At 39.9% G+C, this 23,109-nt stretch overlaps 1 protein-coding gene across 4 annotated transcripts in view; it reads left to right on the top strand.

Moving 5' to 3' along the window:
- The window catches only part of SNAPC4 (small nuclear RNA activating complex polypeptide 4), an 88,185-nt gene that overhangs the window by 39,663 nt on the left and 25,413 nt on the right, over nt 1-23,109 (top strand). For 2 of the 4 annotated variants that reach the window (XM_089677034.1, XM_089677036.1), the window contains 6 exons: nt 268-356; nt 2,461-2,934; nt 7,928-8,020; nt 10,258-10,474; nt 13,364-13,434; nt 22,159-22,281. In XM_089677034.1, the coding sequence (XP_089533160.1) occupies nt 268-356; nt 2,461-2,934; nt 7,928-8,020; nt 10,258-10,474; nt 13,364-13,434; nt 22,159-22,281 (1,067 nt within the window). Of the gene's footprint in view, nt 1-267; nt 357-2,409; nt 2,935-7,927; nt 8,021-10,257; nt 10,475-13,363; nt 13,435-22,158; nt 22,282-23,109 lie in introns of all 4 variants that reach the window. The other 2 variants (XM_089677033.1, XM_089677037.1) reach the window with 1 other exon arrangement.

Raw genomic sequence — 23,109 nt, 5'->3', positions numbered from 1 at the left:
TTACATTTGAGCCCCTGAAAATGGAGGGACTGTGTATGAAAATGGTTGCAGTTCCTTAAATTTGTACTTGATATTTATGTTCAACCCCTTGAATTAAAGCTGAAAGTCTGCACTTCAAATTCATTTGGATTGTTCCGTTTAATTTATTCTGGTGGCATACAGAGCCAAAAGTATGAAAATTGTGCCTGTGTCCAAATATATGTGGACCTAACTGTATATGTAAGTATGTTTATTGTTGTGGGTTTTTTTGTTTTTTTCCCCTTACAGGTCACTGGGCACAAGTGAGCAGGGAGGTGCCACACCGGACTTCAGCACAATGTCTCAGCAAATGGAAGCAAATAACCGGCTACTTTAAGGTATGAGAATGTTCTCATCCAACCTGTCCTTGTGAGAGTTGTTTATCAAATTCAGATTTTTAGGAAAAAAAATACAATTAATTGGATTTTAGTGCCCTCAAACACAATATAATATACAATTTATTAGTAAAATATAAGAGATGGGATTGTGTGGAGTAAATACAAGACTCAAAATTGTGTAGGCCTGTGAAATGTCTCAAAAATAGCTATACAGTAAAAAACCTGTAAAAGTTTTCATTCTCTAACGTTTGCGGCTATTAGACCCCCAATGTCTCCCCTTACCTCTAGTGCAGCTGATCAAGCACAAATCATGCTTGATTAGCTGCATCCTTGGCTAGAGTAGATGAGGAATGATAGTTGTGAACCAGGAAGTAATGTAATACATGTTGCTTCTGGGTTCATTCGTCACAGTGGGGATTGGGAGACGAATATTCCTTCGTTGCCTTCTACTCTTAAAGTTACCAGTGTTTAACGCAGTCCCAGGTTCCCTGGAGGAATAGGAAACCTTGCTCTGTGTCTGTGTGTGCAGGTAGCTATCTTGGTAGAGGCAAGGCTTTGCTTCCTCATGGCAGAACCTAAAGCAAGATGCACAGCAAGCAACACAATACAAAATGACAACCAAAATCTCACTTCAAATCTCCTACCAGTGAAAGATTGTAGGTATTTAGTTATACCACTGCATATATACAGCTATGACGCTGTGCACAGCATATTTTTAGGAGGAATTCAAGACAAAAGATACATTTTTTAGGGTGCTGCTTAGGAAAATTTAACACTTCTAGATGTTCCTTATAACAAAATTTTTACTTTTTGAGGTCTACTTCAGATTTGTTTTGAATGCAGCTAGTATTATACCTACACAGGTTTTTACAGGTATTGCCTTCCTGTATCCCCTGCGCAGCATGACTCTTCTGGAGATTTGGTGGATAAAATAACAAATGCATAGTTCCTCAACTATGTATTCAGTGTTTTACCTGGAGATCATCCCACAGAAAATAATTTTTAATCTATTGCTAACCTTTCTATATCTGCTAAGAGAAGTGTAAAAACAATCCTGGAATTAAAACAGACCATTCGAATTAGTGAAAAATAAAATTAATTGGAGATACTGAGAAATTAACCAACAACCTTAATTACAAAGAAGATATTATGCAATGAAACACAGAAGATGTTGTATAAGAAGGATATATTATTGCCTGACACCTACATAAACTGGGTCTTTTGAAGTCCAATTTTTTTTTTTCTTCAGTTTTTTTTTCAGTGTTTATTTTTTCTATATCTCAAATAATGTGTTGTGTGTTGTTTGGATTTGATCTATATTCATAATTGCCTTAGGCTAGGTTTACACTTGTGCGGGTGGTTGCTGCTGTGGGACCACATCTGTTCCCACACCCACAACCAACAGGAAAAAGAAAAAAACACAATGCTGCTCAGGAGATGCGTGGGGGTACCATTAACCCTTATGGCTACCCGGTTCCCCACACTGGGAATTGCAATGCACTATACAGTTTTCCTGGGGCTGTGTTTTCTAAAAAGGTGCAGGAACCATTCCCCTGCATTTTTCAGTGGCTACAGCAGCCCATTCAAATCAGTGGGCTGCTGTGCACAAGCAAACAAAGCCACAGGGGAAGCTTATAGATGTGAACCAAGCCTTAAAGTGTATGTACACCCGAGCTATAAACCTGTGGGGGGGTTCCTCACTTTTGGCCTGTTAAATATACCATTGGAGGTACTGTTAATCCTGTTCGATATCTGCAAAAAAATATTGTTGATCCTGCCACAGATCTTGTGAGCTGATGGCTTCCTGTGGTCTTTCCCAGTCCTGACTGTTTTCAGTAATCATTGTCACCAGTTATCTCTCTGGACTACAGAACACCTCAACCACCTCCTGTTAAGGAAGAGGCAGATGTTCTGTAGTCCCACCCTCAGTCACAACACTGTTCCTTTGCAGATGTAGCACAGTGAGTGTGCCTGAAAAAAGGCAACTAATGCACGCACCTCATCTAAGAACTGGTCAACTGCAAAAATATAACATTTTTGTTCTTGATTTTAGATATGTTTACATTTGTTTGCTACTTCTACTTATGCCCTCTGTATCCTACAGAGAAGGAGGATGAGACTAAGACAGCTAAGACTAAAACGGCTAAAAAAAACAATCCCACCAAAACTACGAAGACCAAAAAAGCCCCGAAAGGCAATGAAGATAAAAAAAGAGATGGCAAGTGAGGAGGAGATTAGCAGTGGTAGCAGTAGCAGTGAAAGCAGCATCATCATCAGCAGCAGTGAGAGCGAGGATGAAACCATGGAGCTGATGGACCAATCCGGAGACGAAGAAATCTCCAATTTGCTTAGGTCTGTTTCAGATTTGGATTTGTGGATCCCTAGGAAAAGGAGCCCTGGCTTGCAGGGCAAGAGTCTCCATGTTTACTCTGCTCCTTCTCATAACAACAAGCCTCTGAGAATGAAAAAAAAGAAGAGCAAAGGGAGCTCTTTTCAGTTCAACACCATTTTGAAGGGTATTGCCTATCCTTCATCCACTGACACAGTTACTGAGACAGTTGAGGACTTCCTGAAAGAGGTGTGTTTAGCTACTATGTAAGATTGATTTTTAAGGAGCATCTATGGTCATTTTTGTTGTTTTTGTTTTATTTTTTTAGTATGCACAAACTCTAGTATCTCTGCTAGCCACAGTGGGGGAGTTTAGCTTTAGTGGAAGATATAGTCAACACATATTAGCAATCCAGATTAGGAAGTAGTACAAGTGGAGGAGCAGCATCTCTGCTTTTAAAACCTAGAGTTATGCAAAACTTTACAACTCTGTTTTTACATCCTTTGTTGTCACTTACCTGGTGAAGGAGTGATAAACTGCTTGATAATGTGTTGTATATGTGAAGACCGTGGCAATAAAAATTGTTCTGTTACTACTGGTGTAGATGCCTGAGGGATGGTCTACCCTACCCTATATCTGTGGTACCCACTGCTATCCCCATGCTAAAGGTTAACAGTGCCTGGCACAATGTTGTAGAGGACCTTGGCACATGCACTGGCTGAAACCAAGTGGTTATAGCTGTAGTACACTGTTAGGTGTAACTGTTCCTCATCTGAAAGTAAGCATTGGGCTGTCGGAGCCATTCTGAATGAAAATGGTGTGTATTTAGGTTCCATTTACTCTGATGCTTTACAATGATGCATTTTACACACTCTTCATTCTGAACGCCCCAGTGCACTGCAGTGCAGTGTTCTCTAGCGAATATGCAATTTTGGTCAGTTTTGTTGAATTTAACAGCCCATTTAAACTAATGTTCTGCTTTAATGCAATGCAGAAACGCACAACATAACACACATGCACTAAATGCACTGCAGTATACTGGGCTGGTGTGAATGGGCCTGTGAGGATGTCCATTGCAGTGCGTTTAATGCACAATTTCAGTGGATAGTCTTATGTCCCACAATGGTCCAAAAATTGCTCCTGTATTTTCATTAGCACAAAGCAACACAGTGTAGTGTGTTACTGCGCATTGCAGTGCATTACAAAGTTGTTGGGTCTGGAAAGTGCGTTGAGGTGCCATTCACATGAGTGTTAGTGCAGTGGTGTGAATGAGCCTCTAGATGTGTCCTCTTTGTTTAGTTAGTTATTTTTTATGAACATTTCTGTCAAGTGTACAAAAAATACTTGCTTTGCAGTATGATGGATGGGTGTGGGAGGTACTTTGGGGTGCTTAGCAATGAGAAAGTTCAGGATGGGCCTGTGAGGTCCAAACAGCAAGGTGGGGGGATAGGGGCAAACACACTGCAAACTCTCCAAAGTGAGTCCGCATCCTAATGCTAGCCATACGCTGAAAGGTGTTTTTTTTTTTTTTTGTCCAAGCTACATTCTCCTCCATACATGCTATAAAGTCTATATGGATGAATCTGCTTGGTGGCTGTTGTGATCTGACAGCAGTAGCAGCATCTGTAAGGAATACCTGAACAATGGTGAGATTTAGCCCTGGTTCACACTAATACAGTGCGGCACATCGCATGTGATTCTCACAGGAACCACGCTGCATTCCTGTGCATATCACATGCGATGTCTGTCTGTGCAGTGTGATTTGGGCCATACATTTTGTATGGCTCAAATCGCATTCGCACTAAAAAGGTGCAGGACCCTTTTTCCCCGCACCTAATTCACCTACACGAATTCTGATAATTGCACTGTGTTTTGTGATCTGTTTCAGGATGTTGTTAATTTAACATTGACACCCATACCAGATTGCATGGACGCCGTGCAATTGCAATATGGTACGGGAAACGCACAGGATTTGCTGCAGTTTCCCGCACTGCATTAGTGTGAACCAGGGCTTAGGCTCCATTCATACTTGATCTGAGAATCTTTGGTAATTTTTCTATCTTTTCTTTTTTAACCAATTCAACCACCGGGCAATTTTACACCTTCCTGCCCAGGCCATTTTTCAGGTTTCAGCGCTCTCACACTTTGAATGAAAATCACGCGGTCATACAACATTGTACCCAAACTAAAATTTTATCATTTTCTTCACACAACTAGAGCTTTCTTTTGGTGGTATTTAATCATTGCCAGGGTTTTTATTTTTTGCTAAATTAACAAAAAAATACCGAAAATTTTGAAAAACAACACGTTATTTGTTTCTGTTATATAAGTTTGCAAATAAATAATTGTTCTTCATAAATTTAGGCCGAGATGTATTCTGCTACATGTCTATGGTGAAAATAACCCAAATTAGGATGTAGTTTGTAGGAAAGTTATAGAGTTCACAAACTATGGTATAGATCTGAATATTGATCAATCCTGAAGTACTGAAAGCCAATCTAATTTCTTGAGGTCCAAGAATGTCAGAACAGTACAGATATCGCCCAAATGACCCCTTTTTGCAGAGTAGACAGTCCGACGTACTTCATAAGGGGCATGGCGGGTTTTTTGAAGTTGTATTTTTTTGTCATAATTTTTCGGAAAATGAAAAAATAAAAAAAATTTTTTTTTTAACATACGGTCACCAGTGCAGTACAGCGTCATCATATAACTGGCATGGCGGTGATCAGGGACACTGACTGGTGACAGTGTAAAAAAAATATATATATATATATTTTTTTTTATTTTTTATAAAAAATTTTTTTAATTTTTTTATAAATTTTTTTTTTTTTTTCTTAAGATTGTTTTTTCATATTTCACTATGTCCAAAGTAGTACAATGTTACCATAGTAACATTGTACTACTTTAGGGAAGTGATCAGTATTTTTTTTTTTTTTTTTTTTTACTACACAATTTGCTTATAGCAAAGAATTACTTTGCTATAAGCAAGCATTTACCTGAATGACCTCAATTAATTCAGGGTGTTTTTTTTTTTGTGCTTAGCTGTGATTTGGCCATAGCTAATCACATGACATGTGCATGTGATTAGCTGTGACCATTCACAGCTAGACACTAGTATACAATGGAAGGCATGAATGAAGCCATCCATTGTATACAACTGTCATTTGACCTGCTGTGATTGGTCACAGCAGGTCACATGGTACCGGCAACGGGGCCGATACTCAGATCTGTCATCGGCCGTGTCCGAGGTACACAGCCAGTGACAGATTGCGCTGCTGCGCAGCTCTGCAAGCGTGCGAACTGCGCATGTGTGGGAGTACGCTAAATGGCGGCCTCCTGGAAAGCTAGTGCATTTTTCCGGACGCCATACGGCTATTGGCCGGGCGTCAAATGGTTAAACGTTTGTACAGGTGTGTTTGAATATGTTTGCGTACATTTCAGGCTTGATTTTTTTAATTACTATTTTTAGCCAATGGAAAGATAGTTACCAGGCAAGAAAACATGCTTTTTCAGGTATTCCCATTGAAGTCTGTTAGGGCCAAAAAGCATGACTCTACCCCAAAAAAGCTTATGTACTTTTTCAATGTGCTTCAAGCGACACTATGTGAAAAGGCACCATTGAATATAATAAAAATCCTAGTGTTGAGAGCTGGAACATTTCTGGGGGAGCCTCAAATCATGCTTCAAATCGTTTAGTTGTGAACAGGGCCTAATGCCTCGTACACACGATTTAAAAAAATGTACAAAAATGACGCTTTTGAAGCGATCATACAATAATCTGATCGTTAGTACCCGTCCGAAATTATTTGAAGGGACAAGTATGAAAATTTTTCTTGTATGATACCAGATGGTACAATTTTTGTTTAATCAGTACAGTTTTCATCCGAAAAGTACAATGCATAAGGTACAAATTTTCTTTCTGTCGTACAAAAAATTTTGGTTATGTTGGTAACCTGCTCACTTTCAATATGAGACTAGCATACAAAAAAAACGGACGCTCATTCAAGCAATATTCTCATCGTGTGTACGGGGCATTAGTGTGTGCAGGGAGGTTGACATATTTGCTTGTTGGATCCGATGCTGTTATGCTATTTAGTAGCACAATACACATTGGGAAGGGTGGGGGATTTACTAAAACTGGTGCACTCAGAATCTGGCGCAGATGTACATGGTTGCCAATTAGCATCTAATTTCAGCTTGTTCAATTAAGCTTTGACAATTAAACCTGGAAGCTGATTGGTTTCTATGCAGAGATGCACCAGATTTTACACTTTCCATCTTTAGTAAATAACCCTCCATTGTTCTCTACTACTCCTCTCATCTGACTGTCTGTGTACAGAGATCAGGCAACAGTTGCTCCTTTAAGAATATATTTTGGCCTGTAGGAACTCCAAAAGCCTTTCAGTGACACAGTGTTGCAATGTTTTTGGCCATCCTATCTGAGAACGGTCATCTGAAATTAAAGCTCCTTTGTAAATGCATTTTCTTTATGTTGCTCAGTATAAGAATTAAATGTTTTTTTTTTCATATTGGAGTGAGGGAGGGTACGGCCTCAGTCATTTTTTCTTTTTTAGCCATCTGAGTCTCATTGTGGAGATTTCCATTAACTTCCTGTCCCATAGCCAATACAGGAGGTGAAAGGAAATTCCTTCAAAGTGAAGGAATCCTTGGTTGTCACCAGGGTCACTGAAACTAGTCTCTCCCATTGGAAGATGTTCCCTCTATTCCTCTGCTGGTGAAAATCCAAAATTTGGAATTTTCTTTCACTTTCAATGAAAATGGTAAACAGGATACATAAGTGAGGGTGAACCTTCCCAGCTTGGACACAGGCAGCAATAAAACCCTGACAGGTGTTATAATCCCTTTGCACTCTTTCCAAAACAAAACAAAAAAAAACATTTCCCTGTAGTTATCCTTTAATATATCATATGTACCAATTGTTTAAACTATATTCTCTTTGACATTTAGGGAGGGACACATGCTTTTTCTTTTTGCCTAGAAAGACAAACATCTTAATTAGTTATACACAGGTTGCCAAAATACGTGTAGGTGGTACTGGGCTACCCTATTAGAAAAGCTAGTATGCTTACTAAGAATGAGTTCAAGTGTTTACCCAGCAGTAAATATCAAGAAAGATTTTATACAAATCTATATAAAATTAAGGAAAAAACGTGTACTTTCCTTTTTAAGAAATCACTCCTTTATCCTGCACTTTTTAATTTAACTGCTTTTTTGCCACTAGGAGGAGAAGAATGGACATGAAATCCTGCAGATTCGGGAAGAAGATATTAACAAGATTCTTATGAGGAACACAAGAGAAAGTGAAAGAAAACAGGTGGGACTCATAAACTGCACACTCCAATATTTTTTACTAGGTATGCTGTCCTGTACAACTGTTCCTTTGCAAAAGTCTTCCTAAAGTTTCAAACATCTGTCAAACAGATACAATTAGAAGTAGGATATACCATTTTCAAACCTGTAAAAAAAAAAAAAAAGGGGACTGGAAAACCTGGGATTTAAAGCAGAAATAAAAACATTGTTTTAACAGTTTCCCACAATGGTTCCACTCAAGGCATGTCATGAATGATAACTGGCACATATGCCTGTGCTCTCAAACGAACCGTCAAGCCATCAAATGGCTGGTGTCATAACTGATCACATGCAGCACCATGGCAACTGCAAATAAAATAGAGGCTATGATGGCAGGTTTCTTGGTTGTAGAGGATAAGAGGATTTTCTCTTTAAAGGAAAACTGCACTTTTATTACACATTTGTTTTAGTTGTACATCCAGGAAAACCAAGCAAATTTACATTGAACTATTTACTTTCAGTTCAGTTGCAGTCTGCATTGTAATTGCAGACTAGGACTTGGTGCCGGTTCACAAATATGCGGATTGGATGCAGTTTGAACCATATCCCATCCTCATGACATGTGAAATAACATTGCTTCCTATGGTGCCTATTCACATATGTCCAGTGCACTGGTGGTGCGGATTGAAAAAGAGTCCTGTCTGATTTGTGAGCAGTGCAGTCCAGTTCAGGTACGGATTACAGGCTATTGACTATGGGAACTGTTTCTAAACTGGACATGTCATCAATAAAATCCTGACCTGAACCTTATCTAAACATGTCCTGAACCTGAACGAAACCTGACCTGAACCGCTGAACAACAACTGTGTCAATTAGCTAAGCTTCAATTCGCACTGCACATGTGTGAATCGACACTGAAAACAATACGTGGTGCATCTGCTTCTTGTATGTCTTTGAGAATGTCTCTGGTACCATAAACTTTTTAGGCTTGGGCTTCTAGCGTTTTAGGGTGAGTACACACGTATCAAAATTCAGCCAGTTCAACAGGAACTAGGCGAATTTTAATTTGTTTGTAACCCTCTCTGTTCAACAGATGCTGGTTGTTATTCCACACTGTCAGAATACAATAGCACAGAGGGGGAGATTGCTGCATCCACATGGCCTGTGCAGATGCTCGAATCTGTGAGGTTTTTTTTTTTCTTTTTTTATAGTTCATCCTGCTGGTTGAAATAAAAAAAAAAACTGTGTGTGTGTACCCAGCTTTAGAAACTAGAAAGGCAGATCTGAAATGAAGCTCTATGTTAGTCTACAGTAGGCACATGCAGGGGCGGACTGACAACTCATGGGGCCCCCAGGCAATAAGGGATCATGGGGCCCCTGTGTCCTTGCCCACACTCAAAAAAGCCTATGAAAAAGCCAATGAAAGGTACCAGGGGCATCTCATGGGGCCCCCTACTGACCCCGGGCCCTCGGGCAGTGCCCGAGTGCTCGAATGGTCAGTCCGCCCCTGGGCACATGTACATTAATTTACATCCAAGTACCTCAGAGTCCAGAAAAAAAAAGGGAAATGTTTTATGTCCTTTTCCATTTTTTCTGATGTAGACATGTCAGATCCGAGGTAAAAGCCACGTAAACAGGGCTCTTAGTTGACAATATGATTGCAGTCACATGGGTGGCAGATGTGGAATATGTAGGTTTTTGTGCTATTTTTCAAACCAACTTTAGGAATTCAGAGAACAGCAAAGCAACACGTTGTCCTCGGCAATTATATTTCTTTCTATTTATGTTTAATTCTGTAAAACATCTTGTCTGTCATGTTGGAAGCTTTTCAGTACTGGTAATTGATTTAAATGTGTCTAAAGCCAAAACTTTTTTTTCTAATTTTTGATGGAGTAGGGAAGAGTTATAATCTCTTCTAGGTTTTTATTGCGGTCTCTACCACCACTGAGGATATTCACCCCCTTTTCTATGTCCTGGTAACCACTACCACCAGAACAGAAAGTGATGGGAAATCCACAATGATATAGTTGTTACCAGAGCAGGTGTGGGCAAATTTTCCAATGGGAAACCTGTGTTAGTGAGAACAATCTAAGCAGGAATTTCCCTTACTTTGAATAGATCTCCTTTCACTTCCTGTTGTGTATTTGGGACAGAAAGTGTAAGCAAAATCTCCCAAATGGGACACAGACAGCAAAAGAAAAACACAGGGGTTTTAACCATTTCCTTTTTATATACTTTAAATCTTTTTCTCTTGTTTGTTAGATCCAAAGAATAAAGCAAAGGCAGATCAAGCCCCCTCCAGATTCAGAGGCTGATCAGCAGAAGGACTCCAGCACATCTTTGTCGCAGACAGCTGTGACACGTCTGTACAGAGCATCAGTAGATCGGAAGCTGCTCTGTGCCGTGACGCGATGGGTAGGAAATGTGTTTCTTCCACTCTCAACAAACTGTGGAAGGCGTTTTAGAGGAAGAACAAGGGGTGAGACATTAAATACTATGTTTTTTCATGTACATATTTATCAGAACTCTACCATGCGCAGTTTCTGTGCCCCCTGTCAGAACACAAAGGTACAGCAGGAGAGATCTTTGTATTAACATCTTAGTACAGCGATCTGTCAGTCTTTTTTTGTGCAGCCTGCTAGGTTGAACAAAAAGAAACGCAATGTGTGTACCAGGCTTTACTATTTTAAGTAGGAGCAGTATTCCACAGACATTTGAAATTCTATCCAATAGAACCAGATCTTACAAAAACTGTTTATCATGATGGCATATTGATGCTGCAAGATCTTCCATTTGCATGTTCTTTTTTATTCCTGAAATACATTTCTCATTTGTTGTAGTTTGTGTAGCACCCTCTAGTGTGCTACTAAAATAGTGTAGGCAAATCTATTGTGCATGACTCATGGTAACTGTGTGAGTCTGTGATTTAGGGTTGGGTTACTGCAGGTTAAGCTGGATGGCTTAACAGGTTGGGACTCTATTGCCTCCACCTGGCTCTGGAGGACCATAGAACCTTCCAGAAGCTAGTAGGTGGAAGAGGTGGAGACTTAATATGCATTTTATGGGAGTTTAACCAATCCCAGGTTTGGAGGCCCTGGTAGAGTAATAGACCAACCAATAAATATGGGATGGTCAAACCGGCAAGGAAAGTTGGGTGGAAGATGGAGTTCTGAGGAGACTGATGACCTGGGAGGGGTCTAGGAGGGCTGGCCTCTGGTCTGGGCTCGGGTTTGGCTGAGGAGGGTCCATTCAGCAGTACGGCATGAACAGGATCAAAGCCTGGGAGTAGTGGGAGCAAGGAGGACAGAGTGAGTACATCAGCACACCCAAAGATTCACAAGAGGAAAGACTTCCACATGTAGCAAGCTTTCAAAGGGCAGCACGGTGCTTAATCTTTTTTCCTTGGCCTTGGGAGATCTTCATGGCAGCCAGGAGGGCTGGTAGTGTCTGCAAGGTGTGGAGCTGGGAGCAGTTTTACAGGGGAGAGGCGACATCTCTGCATGTAGTTTTACAAGAAGCTAAGTTGTCTTCAGGGGCTGTTAGTTCCTTGCCCATAAGGGACCATTGGTACTGATCTGCAAAGACTGATGTCTTTCAAGGAAAAAAACAGTCCAGGATCTATTTCTGTAAATGAAAAGAAAATTGCATTGATTCATTCCAGTTGGGCATCCCAGAATCCCGATTACCATATCCAATGGTATTGCTACATGTGTTTCCATAGTATTGGAATACAAACTTTGGCATCATTTAGTAAGTAAATTAAATGTGAGTTTTTATAATTCTTGTGGGAGAGGGGTGTGTTGTGTAGCAGGAATGCCAAAGGACCATTTCCTACGTGGACCCAAGTCAATATGTAAAACACTTTATACCTTTTACTATTTTGCAGTATTCAAGGATGGTAGGCATTCCCAGAAATTATTTAGTAGTGTTTTAGTATGTGAGGTACACCTTCGGCACTAGTAGGATATTTGAAAGAATATATGGAGTATCTCAGTGCCATGTAGCCACTACTTTGCAGCCTGCTTCCTTGGTTTATTTATTAAATAAATGTGCCTGCTGCCACATATATGTGTACTGGCAGGAATTGATTATACAGTATGTAAAGTATGTGTAAACCCCAACAATGAGCTTCTCTTCTTGCTCCTTTGTGATCTGTTTAACCCCTTTACGCCCCAGCAACACACATGTGTGGCAGCAAAAAGGTGGGCTTTAACACTCACATGTTGTGCATATGCATCGTTGGGTGGCCAATATTTATATGCTGGGATTGCACTTACTGTGTGCTTCCAGCACACAGACCGACCAAGCTTCTCTTAGGCCTGACTAAAGATTGTTAGCCGGCTTGACTGGCTTCCAATCTTGTGACCACTGTGACAACCAGTCACAGTGGTCACATGATTGCCCCTCCTTCCATCTTCACTGATGGAAACTTTTAAAAGGGATGCAAGGGTGTGCTGGAAGGAGTTAATATACAAAGGGAAGAGTGCATGCCTGGCAGATCAACTTGTATTTTTCTGTACTTGCAGGGTATATTATGGGACAAAATGTGTGGGTTATTATTATACAGGATATATATACCGCCAACAATTTGCTCAGAGCTTTACAATATAAAGGGAGACAATACAGCAATGATACTGTTCAATACAAGAGGGTTAGGAGGGCCCTGCTCCTTGGAGCTTACAATCTAAGAGGGAGGGGCTGGTGGTTCAAAAGGTAATAACTGTGGGGGATGAACTGATAGGAGGAATAGAAGATTCTGTTATTAGCTGATGAAGGTTTTCAGAGATCGCCTAAAAGTGGGCAGAGTAGGTGATAATCAGATAGAGTAGGGTATAGCGTTCCAGAGGAATGCGGAGGCTCTGGAGATGAGCATGGGAGGAGGAGACAAGGGAGCTAGAGAGCAGGAGGTCGTGGGGGGAGCGAAGAGGACAGTTTGGGCGATATTTGGAGACAAGATTGGTGATGTAATTTGGGGCAGAGTTATAAATGGCTTTATATGTTATTGTTAATGTTTTGAATTTTATTTGTTGGGCAATGGGAAGCCAGTGGAGGGATTGGCAGAGAGAGATGGCAGAAACAGAACGGTTAGTAAGGTGGATGAGTCTGGCAGCAGCATTCATGATAGACTGAAGAGGGGATAGCCTGCGATTAGGTAGGCCAATGAGGAGGGAGTTACAATAGTCAAGGCGAGATATAACAAGGGGAGTAAATAAGTTGCTTAGTGGTCTCAGAGGTTAAGAACGGGCATATCTTGGAGATGTTGCGAGGTGAAGTCTACATGCATGCACATGCTGCAAATCTGTACCACACGTTTTTGTTTTTGTTTTTATTTTCTTACTTTCTTTAAGATTAGTTTTTTCTTTTACAGCTGATGAGATGAATAAAAAACTGAGTTGTGTGACTATAACCAGCACTCCGATTTTCACCCTCTTCATTCAGGTTTGTGTTTGGCATAATCTTTAATGTGTTTTTGTAAGTGTTTCATTTCTTATACCTTCGTTATCAATTTATTTTTCACACTTCTCATGCTCATATAGCCATTTATTTTCATTTTGAGTAGAATAGGGAATGGCTGAAACCCTGTCAGGAATTTTTTCTTTTTGCCATCTGCATCCCTACTGAGCTGATTTTCTTTTACTGAAGACACAGCAGCCAATGGACACCAGTTCTAACTTTTTTCCATTCCATTCTAAGAATAAAAAAATAAAGTAACTGGGGCTGCAATTATTAATGATTTTCATAATCGTTTAGTTGGACGATTTTTATTTTTTGATTAATCAGATTAAAGACCTCCTAGTGGGGTTTATAGTTTAGTTAAAGAGGTAGTAAACCACAGCCTTTCAAAAAAAAAAAAAATCCCCTGCAAGGCAATGGCATAATGTGCTAGTATACATACTAACACATTATGAAATGCTTACTTTGGAATAAAGCCCTCCGGCGGCACCGCTGACAGAGCTACAATGACAGATTTTGATGGGACACTAGTACACTGTGATAGATGTTTTGTGCACTGATACAGATGTTGATGGGACACTGGCACAGATGTTGTTGGGACACATTGACAGGTAGAGATGGTCCTTTGTGTACTCTGTGGGGATGGCTGCAATCTGCGTGATCTCTGTCTAGCTGATGATTTAAATGTTCAGCTATAGAAAGAGCTGTTACAGGCTGCAGTATTCCACTCCCCCACCTGTGATGGCTGTGATTGGACATAGCCATCAAGTGTTCGAGATGGCCAATCACAGCACCCATATCCCAAACTGTGATGTGCTGTGTGCAAGGGACACACTACAGTGCCCTGTGTTCTGTCAGGACGTACAGAAACAACCACTCAGAATGGGAAAGCTCCCACCCGGCCACTGCACATAAACGGCTGGTTAAACTGTTAAAGGAAAAAGACTTTCAAAAAGGCTGTAAAAGTCTGTTTTGCAGATTTTCAGACAAAACTGTAATATAATATTATGCATGACAGACTCTCTCGTGATGGGCAGGTAACTTGATACAAGCTACCTGTGCCCGTTATCACTAGTACATTTAATAGAAGCAGCATTCGTTTTGTATCATCTGTCATGATGGTGTTAAAAAATAAAACAAATTAGCCCTTTTATAGTACAAAAATAGCAGATAATCACTACTATAAGGGGTTAAATTATACTGTGAAACAGTGAAAGTAATAGTGAAATAAACATATGTACACACACACTGCTTCAAAAAATTAAAGGAACACTTTTTAATCAGAGTATGGTATCAAGTCAATTAAACTCCTAGGATATTGATTTGGCATGCATACAAGCACGTTCGGGCCATACAAACTACTTAGTACCATTTTGAGTTACTGCAATGAAATTTCAAAATGGACTAGCCTGCTGCATCATTTTTTCACTTTGATTTTTGGGATGTCTTTGAATTCAGTCCTCTGTAGGTTGAAATAATTTTTTTTTAAATTTTTTTTGAGCAGTGTATATATCTTATATATATATAATCATAAATATACCCAGAATTAGAATATTATAGGGTATTTTAACTGGGAGTCAGACATGAAGCTATATCAAGGGTGGATAGGGGGATATACAGTGGGGAAAAGTAATTATTTGATCCACTGCAGCTTTCGCCCACTTACAAAGAAATTAAGGGTCTATAATTTTTATCATAGGTGTCTTTTAAATGATAGCGACAGAATATCAACCAAAAATTCAGACAAAACACATGATACAAATATTATAAATTGAGTTGCAGGTCAGAGAGTAAAATAAGTATTTGATTCCCAAGCAAAACATGACTTACAGTGAGGAACAGAAGTATTTGAACACCCTGCGATTTTGCAAGTTCTTTCACTTAGAAATCATGGAGGGGTCTGAAATTCACATTGTAGGTGCATTCCCACTCTGAGAGACAGAATTTAAAAAAAAATTCAGGAAATCACATTGTATGATTTTTAAAGAATTTATTTGTCTTGCACTGCTGAACATAAGTATTTGAACACCTAAGAAACAGCAAGAATTCTGGCTCTCAAAGACCTGTTACTGTGCCTTTAAAAAGTTCACCTCTACTCCACTCATTAATCTAACTTAGTAGCGCCTGTCTGAGCTCTTTAAAGACACCTGTCCACCCCACAGTCAGTCAGATGCCAACTACTACCATGGGCAAGACCAAATAGCTGTCAAGACACCAGAGACAAAATTTTGGACCTCCACAAGGCTGGAAAGGGCTACGGGGCAATTGCCAAGCAGCTTAGTGAAAATAGATCAACTGTTGGAGCAATTGTTAGAAAATGGAAGAGGCTAAAGACGACTGTCATTCTCCCTCGGACTGGAGCTCCATGCAAGATCTCACCTCGTAGGGTATCACTGATGATAAGAAAGGTGAGGAATCAGCCCAGAACTACAAGGGAGGAGCTGTTCAATGACATGAAGAGAGCTGGGACCACAGTTTCAAAGGTCACTGTCGGTAGAACACTACGCCGTCATGGTTTCAAATCATGCATTGCACGGAAGGTTCCCCTGCTGAAGTCATCACATGTCCAGGCCCGTCTGAAGTTTGCCAGTGACCATCTGGATGATCCAGAGGAGGCATGGGAGAAAGTCATGTGGTCAGATGAGACCAAAGTAGAACTTTTTGGTCTAAACTTCACTTGTCGTGTTTGGAGGAAAAAGAAGGATGGGTTGCATCCCAAGAACACCATCCCTACTGTGAAGCATGGGGGTGGTAACATTATGTTTTGGGGGTGCTTTTCTGCGAAGGGGACAGGGCGACTGCACTGTATTAAGGAGAGGATGAATGGGGCCATTTATTGTGAGATTTTGAGCAACAACCTCCTTCCCTCAGTCAGAGCATTGAAGATGGGTCGTGGCTGGGTCTTCCAACATGACAACGACCCAAAGCACAGAGCCAGGATAACCAAGGAGTGGCTCCATAAGAAGCGTATTAAGGTTCTGGAGTGGCCTAGCCAGTCTCCAGACCTAAATCCAATAGAACATCTTTGGAGGGAGCTGAAACTCCGTATTGCTCAGCGACAGCCCCGAAACCTGACAGATCTACAGTCATGGCCGAAATTGTTGGCACCCTTGATATTTCTCCAGGAAATCATGTATTTCTCACGAAACGTATTGCATTAACACATGTTTTGCTATACACATGTTTATTCCCTTTGTGTGTATTGGGACAAAACAAAAAAAGGGAGGAAAGAAAGCAAATTCGACATAATGTCACACAAACCTCCAAAAATGGGCTGGACAAAAGTATTGGCACCCTTTCACAACTGCGGATAAATAAGAATGTTACAAGCATGTGATGCTCCTGTAAACTCACCTGGGGCAAGTAACAGGTGTGGGCAATATAGAAATCACACCTGAAAGCAGATAAAAAGGAGAGACGTTCACTTAACCTTTGCATTGTGTGTCTGTCTGTGCCACACTAAGCATGGACAACAGAAAGAGGAGACGAGAACTGTCTGAGGACCTGAGAACCAAAATTGTGGCAAAATATCAACAATCTCAAGGTTACAAGTCCATCTCCAGAGAACTAGATTTGCCTTTGTCCACAGTGCGCAACATTATCAAGAAGTTTGCAACCCATGGCACTGTAGCTAATCTCCCTGGTCGTGGACGGATGAGGAAAATTGATGAAAGATTGCAACGCAGAATAGTCCGGATGGTGGATAAGCAGCCCCAAACATGTTCCAAAGACATTCAAGCTGTCCTGCAGGCTCAGGGAGCATCAGTGTCAGCGCGAACTATCCGTCGACATTTAAATGAAATGAAACGCTATGGCAGGAGACCCAGGAGGACCCCACTGCTGACACAGAGACATAAAAAAGCAAGACTACAGTTTGCCAAAATGTACTTGAGTAAGCCAAAAGCCTTCTGGGAAAACGTCTTGTGGACAGATGAGACCAAGATAGAGCTTTTCGGTAAAGCACATCATTCTACTGTTTACCGAAAACGGAATGAGGCCTACAAAGAACAAAACACAGTACCTACGGTAAAATATGGTGGAGGTTCAATGATGTTTTGGGGTTGTTTTGCTGCCTCTGGCACTGGGTGCCTTGACTGTGTGCAAGGCATCATGAAATCTGAGGATTACCAAAGGATTTTGGGTCGCACTGTAGGGCCCAGTGTCAGAAAGCTGGGTTTGCGTCCAAGATCCTGGGTCTTCCAGCAGGACAATGACCCCAAACATACGTCAAAAAGCACTCAGAAATGGATGGCAAAGAAGCGCTGGAGAGTTCTGAAGTGGCCAGCAATGAGCCCAGATCTAAATCCCATTGAACACCTGTGGAGAGATCTTAAAATTGCTGTTGGGAAAAGGTGTCCTTCCAATAAGAGAGACCTGGAGCTGTTTGCAAAGGAAGAGTGGTCCAAAATTCCGGGTGAGAGGTGTCAGAAGCTTATTGATGGTTATAGGAAGCGACTGATTTCAGTTATGTTTTCCAAAGGGTGTGCAACCAAATATTAAGTTAAGGGTGCCAATACTTTTGTCCAGCCCATTTTTGGGGTTTTGTGTGACATTATGTCATATTTGCTTTTCTGCCTCTGTTTTATATTTGTTCCAATACATACAAAGGGAATAAACATGTGTATAGCAAAACATGTGTTAATGCAATACCTTTTTTGTGTGAAATACTTGATTTTCAGGAAAAATATCAAGGGTGCCAACAATTTCGGCCATGACTGTAGGTGAGATCTATGTGGAGGAGTGGGCCAAAATCCTTGTTGCAGTGTGTGCAAACCTGGTCAAGAACTACAGGAAATGTTTGACCTCTGTAATTGCAAACAAAGGCTTCTGTACCAAATATTAACACTGATTTTCTCAGGTGTTCAAATACTTATGTTCAGCAGTGCAAGACAAATAAATTCTTTAAAAATCATACAATGTGATTTCCTGAATTTTTTTTTAAAATTCTGTCTCTCAGAGTGGGAATGCACCTACAATGTGAATTTCAGACCCTTCCATGATTTCTAAGTGGGAGAACTTGCAAAATCGCAGGGTGTTCAAATACTTCTGTTCCTCACTGTAGTACTTGGTGGAGAAATCCTTACTGACAAGCACAGAGGTAAGATGTTTCTTGTAGTTGTATTACCAGGTTTGCACACAACTCAGTAGGGACTTTGGTCCACTTTTGTGTACAGATCTTTTCTAAATCCTTAAGGTTTCTTGGCTGTCACTTGGCAACTCGAAGTTTCAGCTCCCTCCATAAATTTTCTATAGGATTAAGGTCTGGAGACTGGCTAGGCCACCTCATGACTTTTTAATGTTCCTCTTCTTGAGCCACTCCTTTGTTGCCTTGGCAGTATGTTTTGGGTCATTGTCATGCTGGAGGGAAGAAGTTTCTCATCCCAAGATTTTACAATACATGGCCCCATTCATTGGCCCCTCAATGCAGCAAAGTCGCCCTGTACCTTTTTAGCAGAGAAACAGCCCCAAAGTATAATGTTTCCACCTCCATGCTTGATTGTAGGGATGGTGTTCTTAGGGTCATAGTCAGCATTTTTCTTCCCCAAAACACAGCGAGTCGAGTTAATGCCAAAGAGCTAAATTTTGGTCTCATCTGACCACAGCACTTTCTCCCAATTCTTCTCTGAATCATTTAAATGTTAATTTGCAAACTTCAGATGGGCCTGTACATGTGCCTTCTTGAGGAAAGGGACCTTGCGGGTGCTGCAGGAGTTCAATCCATGGCGTCATGTTATGTTATCAATGGTTTGTTTGATCACTGTGGTCCCAACTGCCTTGAGAGCATTCACAAGCTCCTCCTGTATAGTTCTGGGCTGATCCCTCACTTTTTTCATGATCATCCTTACCCCATGAAGCAAAATCTTGCATGGAGCTCCAGACCGTGGGCAATTGACAGCTATTTTGTATTTATTCCATTTGCGAATAATCACTCCAACAGTTGTCTCCTTCTCCCCAAGCTTCTTGCTCATGGTCTTGCAGCCCACTGCAGCCTTGTGCAGGTGTACAATCTTGTCCGTTATGTCCTTTGACAGCTCTTTGGTCTTGCCCATGATGATGAGGTTTGAAGGGAAGAAAGAGATTCCTTGGACAGATGTCTTTTTATACACTTAACGAGTTGTTTATGAGCACCTTCTTAAATTGACAGGACTAATTTGGGTACCACATGAGCACATAGCCAGTCTGTGGGAGCCAGAATTATTGTTGGTAGGGGATCAAATACTTAATTTACTCACACACATGATACAAATGTTATAAATTGAGTTGCAGTTCATTGTTTTTTCTGGATTTGTGGTTGATATTCTGTCTCTATCAAAAGACATCTATGATAAAAAAAATTATAGACTCTTCATTTCTTTGTAAGTGGGCAAACAAAAAATCTGCAGGGGATCAAATAATTATTTTCCCCACTGTAAATTAGAGCTGCAACTAAGTATTTCATAATCGATTAATTGGCCGGTTATTGTTTTGACTAATCAATTAATTGGATAAAAAAGTGTGGTGTATAATTTTAGTTCATATATAAAGTTTAAAAAAAGAAAAGACAATTTATTCTTCAATATCTATATGCAGTAGTAAATATAATAAACCAGCTATATGGCTAGGGAACAAAATATCTAATTCACTCTGAGATTATTAGAATATCACATTGGCTGCGAGCAGTGATTGAATGCTAGTTTTCCAGCAAGTCTCTTCAACAGCAGCCGGTCCTGGCATCTGTTGGAAGGACAGCTATACATATGGTCCGATTGTTGGCCAGTTCCTTCGGACATTTGGAATGTGTGTACCCAGCTTCATGCTGGCCATGCACAAACACATTTTTTTCTTCTAAACTTTTCATTTTTAAGAACATTTGTCCGATTTTCTAATCTAATTGTGAGGTCCAATCGATGTTTTTTTTTTTACTACAGTGATGGGAAAATTCAAAGCGGCAAAATAAAAAAAACGTTTCTCAATAAAATTAAATTTCGGACAGTGTATGTGGTTTTCATTCCGAAATTACATTAATTTTAAAATTAATTGAAATTTTTGAACAACATTAATTCATTCACTGAATGTACAAAGCAGTTTCATACAAAAATTCATACAAATAATCTCGTCCAAAAATCAACACGTGTATGACCAGCATAAGATATTTAGTAGCAGAAACATGCTTTTTTTATCACCTGTCATGATGGGGTTACAAAAACAAAATTTAGCCCTTTTATAGTACCAAAACAGCAGCTAATCACTATTATAAGGGGTTCATTTTATAACGTGAAACCGTGAAAGTAATAATTATAATAATAATCAAAATTTGTGGTCTTTTTTCATTTGTTTAGCAAAAAATAAATGCTTTGGTGATTAAATACCACCAAAAGAAACCTCTATCTGTCCTGAAAAAAATGGTAAAAATTTCATATGGGTACAATGTTGCATGACCGCTCAATTTTCATTCAAAGTGCGACAGCGCTGAAAGCTGAAAATTGGCCTGGGCAGGAAGGGGGTGAAAGTGTCCAGTATTGAAGTGGCTAAACAACAAACATGTTATACTTTACCTTTTCTGTAATGGTTTTGCACAGAACAGCCCCGATCCTCCTCTTTTGGAATCCCCTACCGGCGCATCTGGCTCCTCCTGTCTTCAGAGTGCCCCTATAGCAATCCGCAAAATATTTTCTGTATGTGTGCTGCGCTGTGTATACTGACATGTATGAGTGCTGCATGGTAGTATCTGATATGTAAACAAATAATGCATTCTGTTGCAGGCCAACTAATCGGCTGACCAACTAATCGATTATGAAAGTATTTGGCATCTATTTTCATCAATTTATGTAGATTAGTTGTTTGAGCCCTAATATAAATATTTTATGTTAAAGTAGTACTAAAGGCTGAGACTTTTTTGTATGATCATTTTAAATATAATGCACAATACTAATAAGTTTACTTTAAATTTCATTGTAATGCCTTATATTTTCTCCAGTCTATCAGCCTTCAGCTTCTCTGGGTTCAGATGTTGATCTGCCTGTCACATGCCATTAAAGTGATTGTAAAAGTTGTTCTGTTTTTTTAATACCAAACTTGTCAATGGTTTTGACAAGGGAAGCCCTGATTCACCTCTTCTGGGGTCCCCCACCTCTGGTTCCTCCTGCCTTTAGAGTGCCCCTATAGCAAGCCGCAAAGTATAGTACAGAGTACTCCTATAGCAGGGTTAAAAAAAATTCTGCCTTAGAATCACTTTAAATCACTTCCTTCTCTTGCCTAGGACTACATGTCCCTTGAGGCATTGCTCCTCACACATTTACACTCACAAGTTCTCAAGCACTTACTGACAAGTGTGGATGGTGTACTGAGCTGTATGAGTGCTGCAATGTATTTTCTGATTTGTAAACAAATAATGCATTCTGTATTCTGGCTAACTAATCGGCTTACCAACTAATTTATAATGAAAATAGTTGACAACTATTTTCATAATCCGTTATAATCGATTGTTGATTTAGTTGTTTCAGCCCTAAAAGTTACAGATGCCAATGTTCAGGCTGGAAGTCAGCTGTTTTTAAGGAAATATATTTCCCAGTTATACAAACTTAATTGTAAATAAAGCTACAATAAGCTGTAGATTTTTTGAAGAGGTCTCAAATGAATTCCTGCTAAAATGGAAGATTAGACGTCTTTTCCTATAATACTGGAAAATCAGTGAAAAAAACAAGAATTGAACCTTTTACTTCATTTCAGTTTTTCCAGATAGATGCAGAAGGCTGTTTGCAGATGATCAGGCTGCGGAAATTTGAAGAATCAGAGTTTTTCAGAAGATTCAAAAGCACTACAATGAAAACCACCAGAAAAATAGCAGGCTCGGTAAGCAAAGGCACACATCAGAAAAATATAAAGCCATTACAAAACGTCAGCCAGAAGAACACATACTGTATTTACTTATATTACAGATGGACAGCATAGGCATCATGCACACTGTGAAGCTCAAAAACTTTTTTTTCCCCTACAGGAGTTTTCAGTATCAAAAACGCTGTAAAAAGCTGCTATTTTGCATGCATATTCCCACACCTGGCATTAATGCATATTATTGGCCAGAACTCTGGCCTTTTGAAAGCATAAACGTGAGACTGCGCATTATTGCATGACAATACGCTTTCATGCTCGTGCTTTTGTGCATTTTTTCACTTTTGTGTGGGTTTTTTTATGTTCAAATGCTCCTCTTCTGACCGCACAAGTGAAGGTTTTTTTTTTTTTTTTTTTTTTTTTCTGCCTGTATACTCCCCTGCCACTAAACTCCTGAATTTGCCTATAGTGTGCATGGACACATAGGCTAACATGAAGTGGAAGTGACAGGCAAAGAAAAATAAAAGCTCAAAACAGCTAAGACTCCTATTGACTCCTATAAGCTTCTTTGAGCTGCAGTGTGCATGAGGCCTTAGACTGTGTATTCCCCAGGATCATTTTGTGTATGTGGAGTCATTCAAGATAATTTGAGTATTTCTAGCTAGCACATATTTTTAACAAATTTTGCAGTTTTCCTTTTTTTTTTAAATTTATTTTTAACATGAAGTTTTGGCTTCGACTGTACATATCTTTGCAATCTCTTTTGTGTATCCAGGTGAATTATACCTTTTATTTTTTCATATGGAGGTTAACGTTAATGGATAACTTCTATTGTTTCATTATCAAAGA

Source organism: Staurois parvus, unplaced genomic scaffold, assembly GCF_062004578.1.
Source record: "Staurois parvus isolate SC_StPar_1 unplaced genomic scaffold, SC_StPar_1.0 ptg000176l, whole genome shotgun sequence".
NCBI classification, from domain to species: domain Eukaryota; kingdom Metazoa; phylum Chordata; class Amphibia; order Anura; family Ranidae; genus Staurois; species Staurois parvus.
This window is presented reverse-complemented; position numbering and strand designations above follow the sequence as displayed.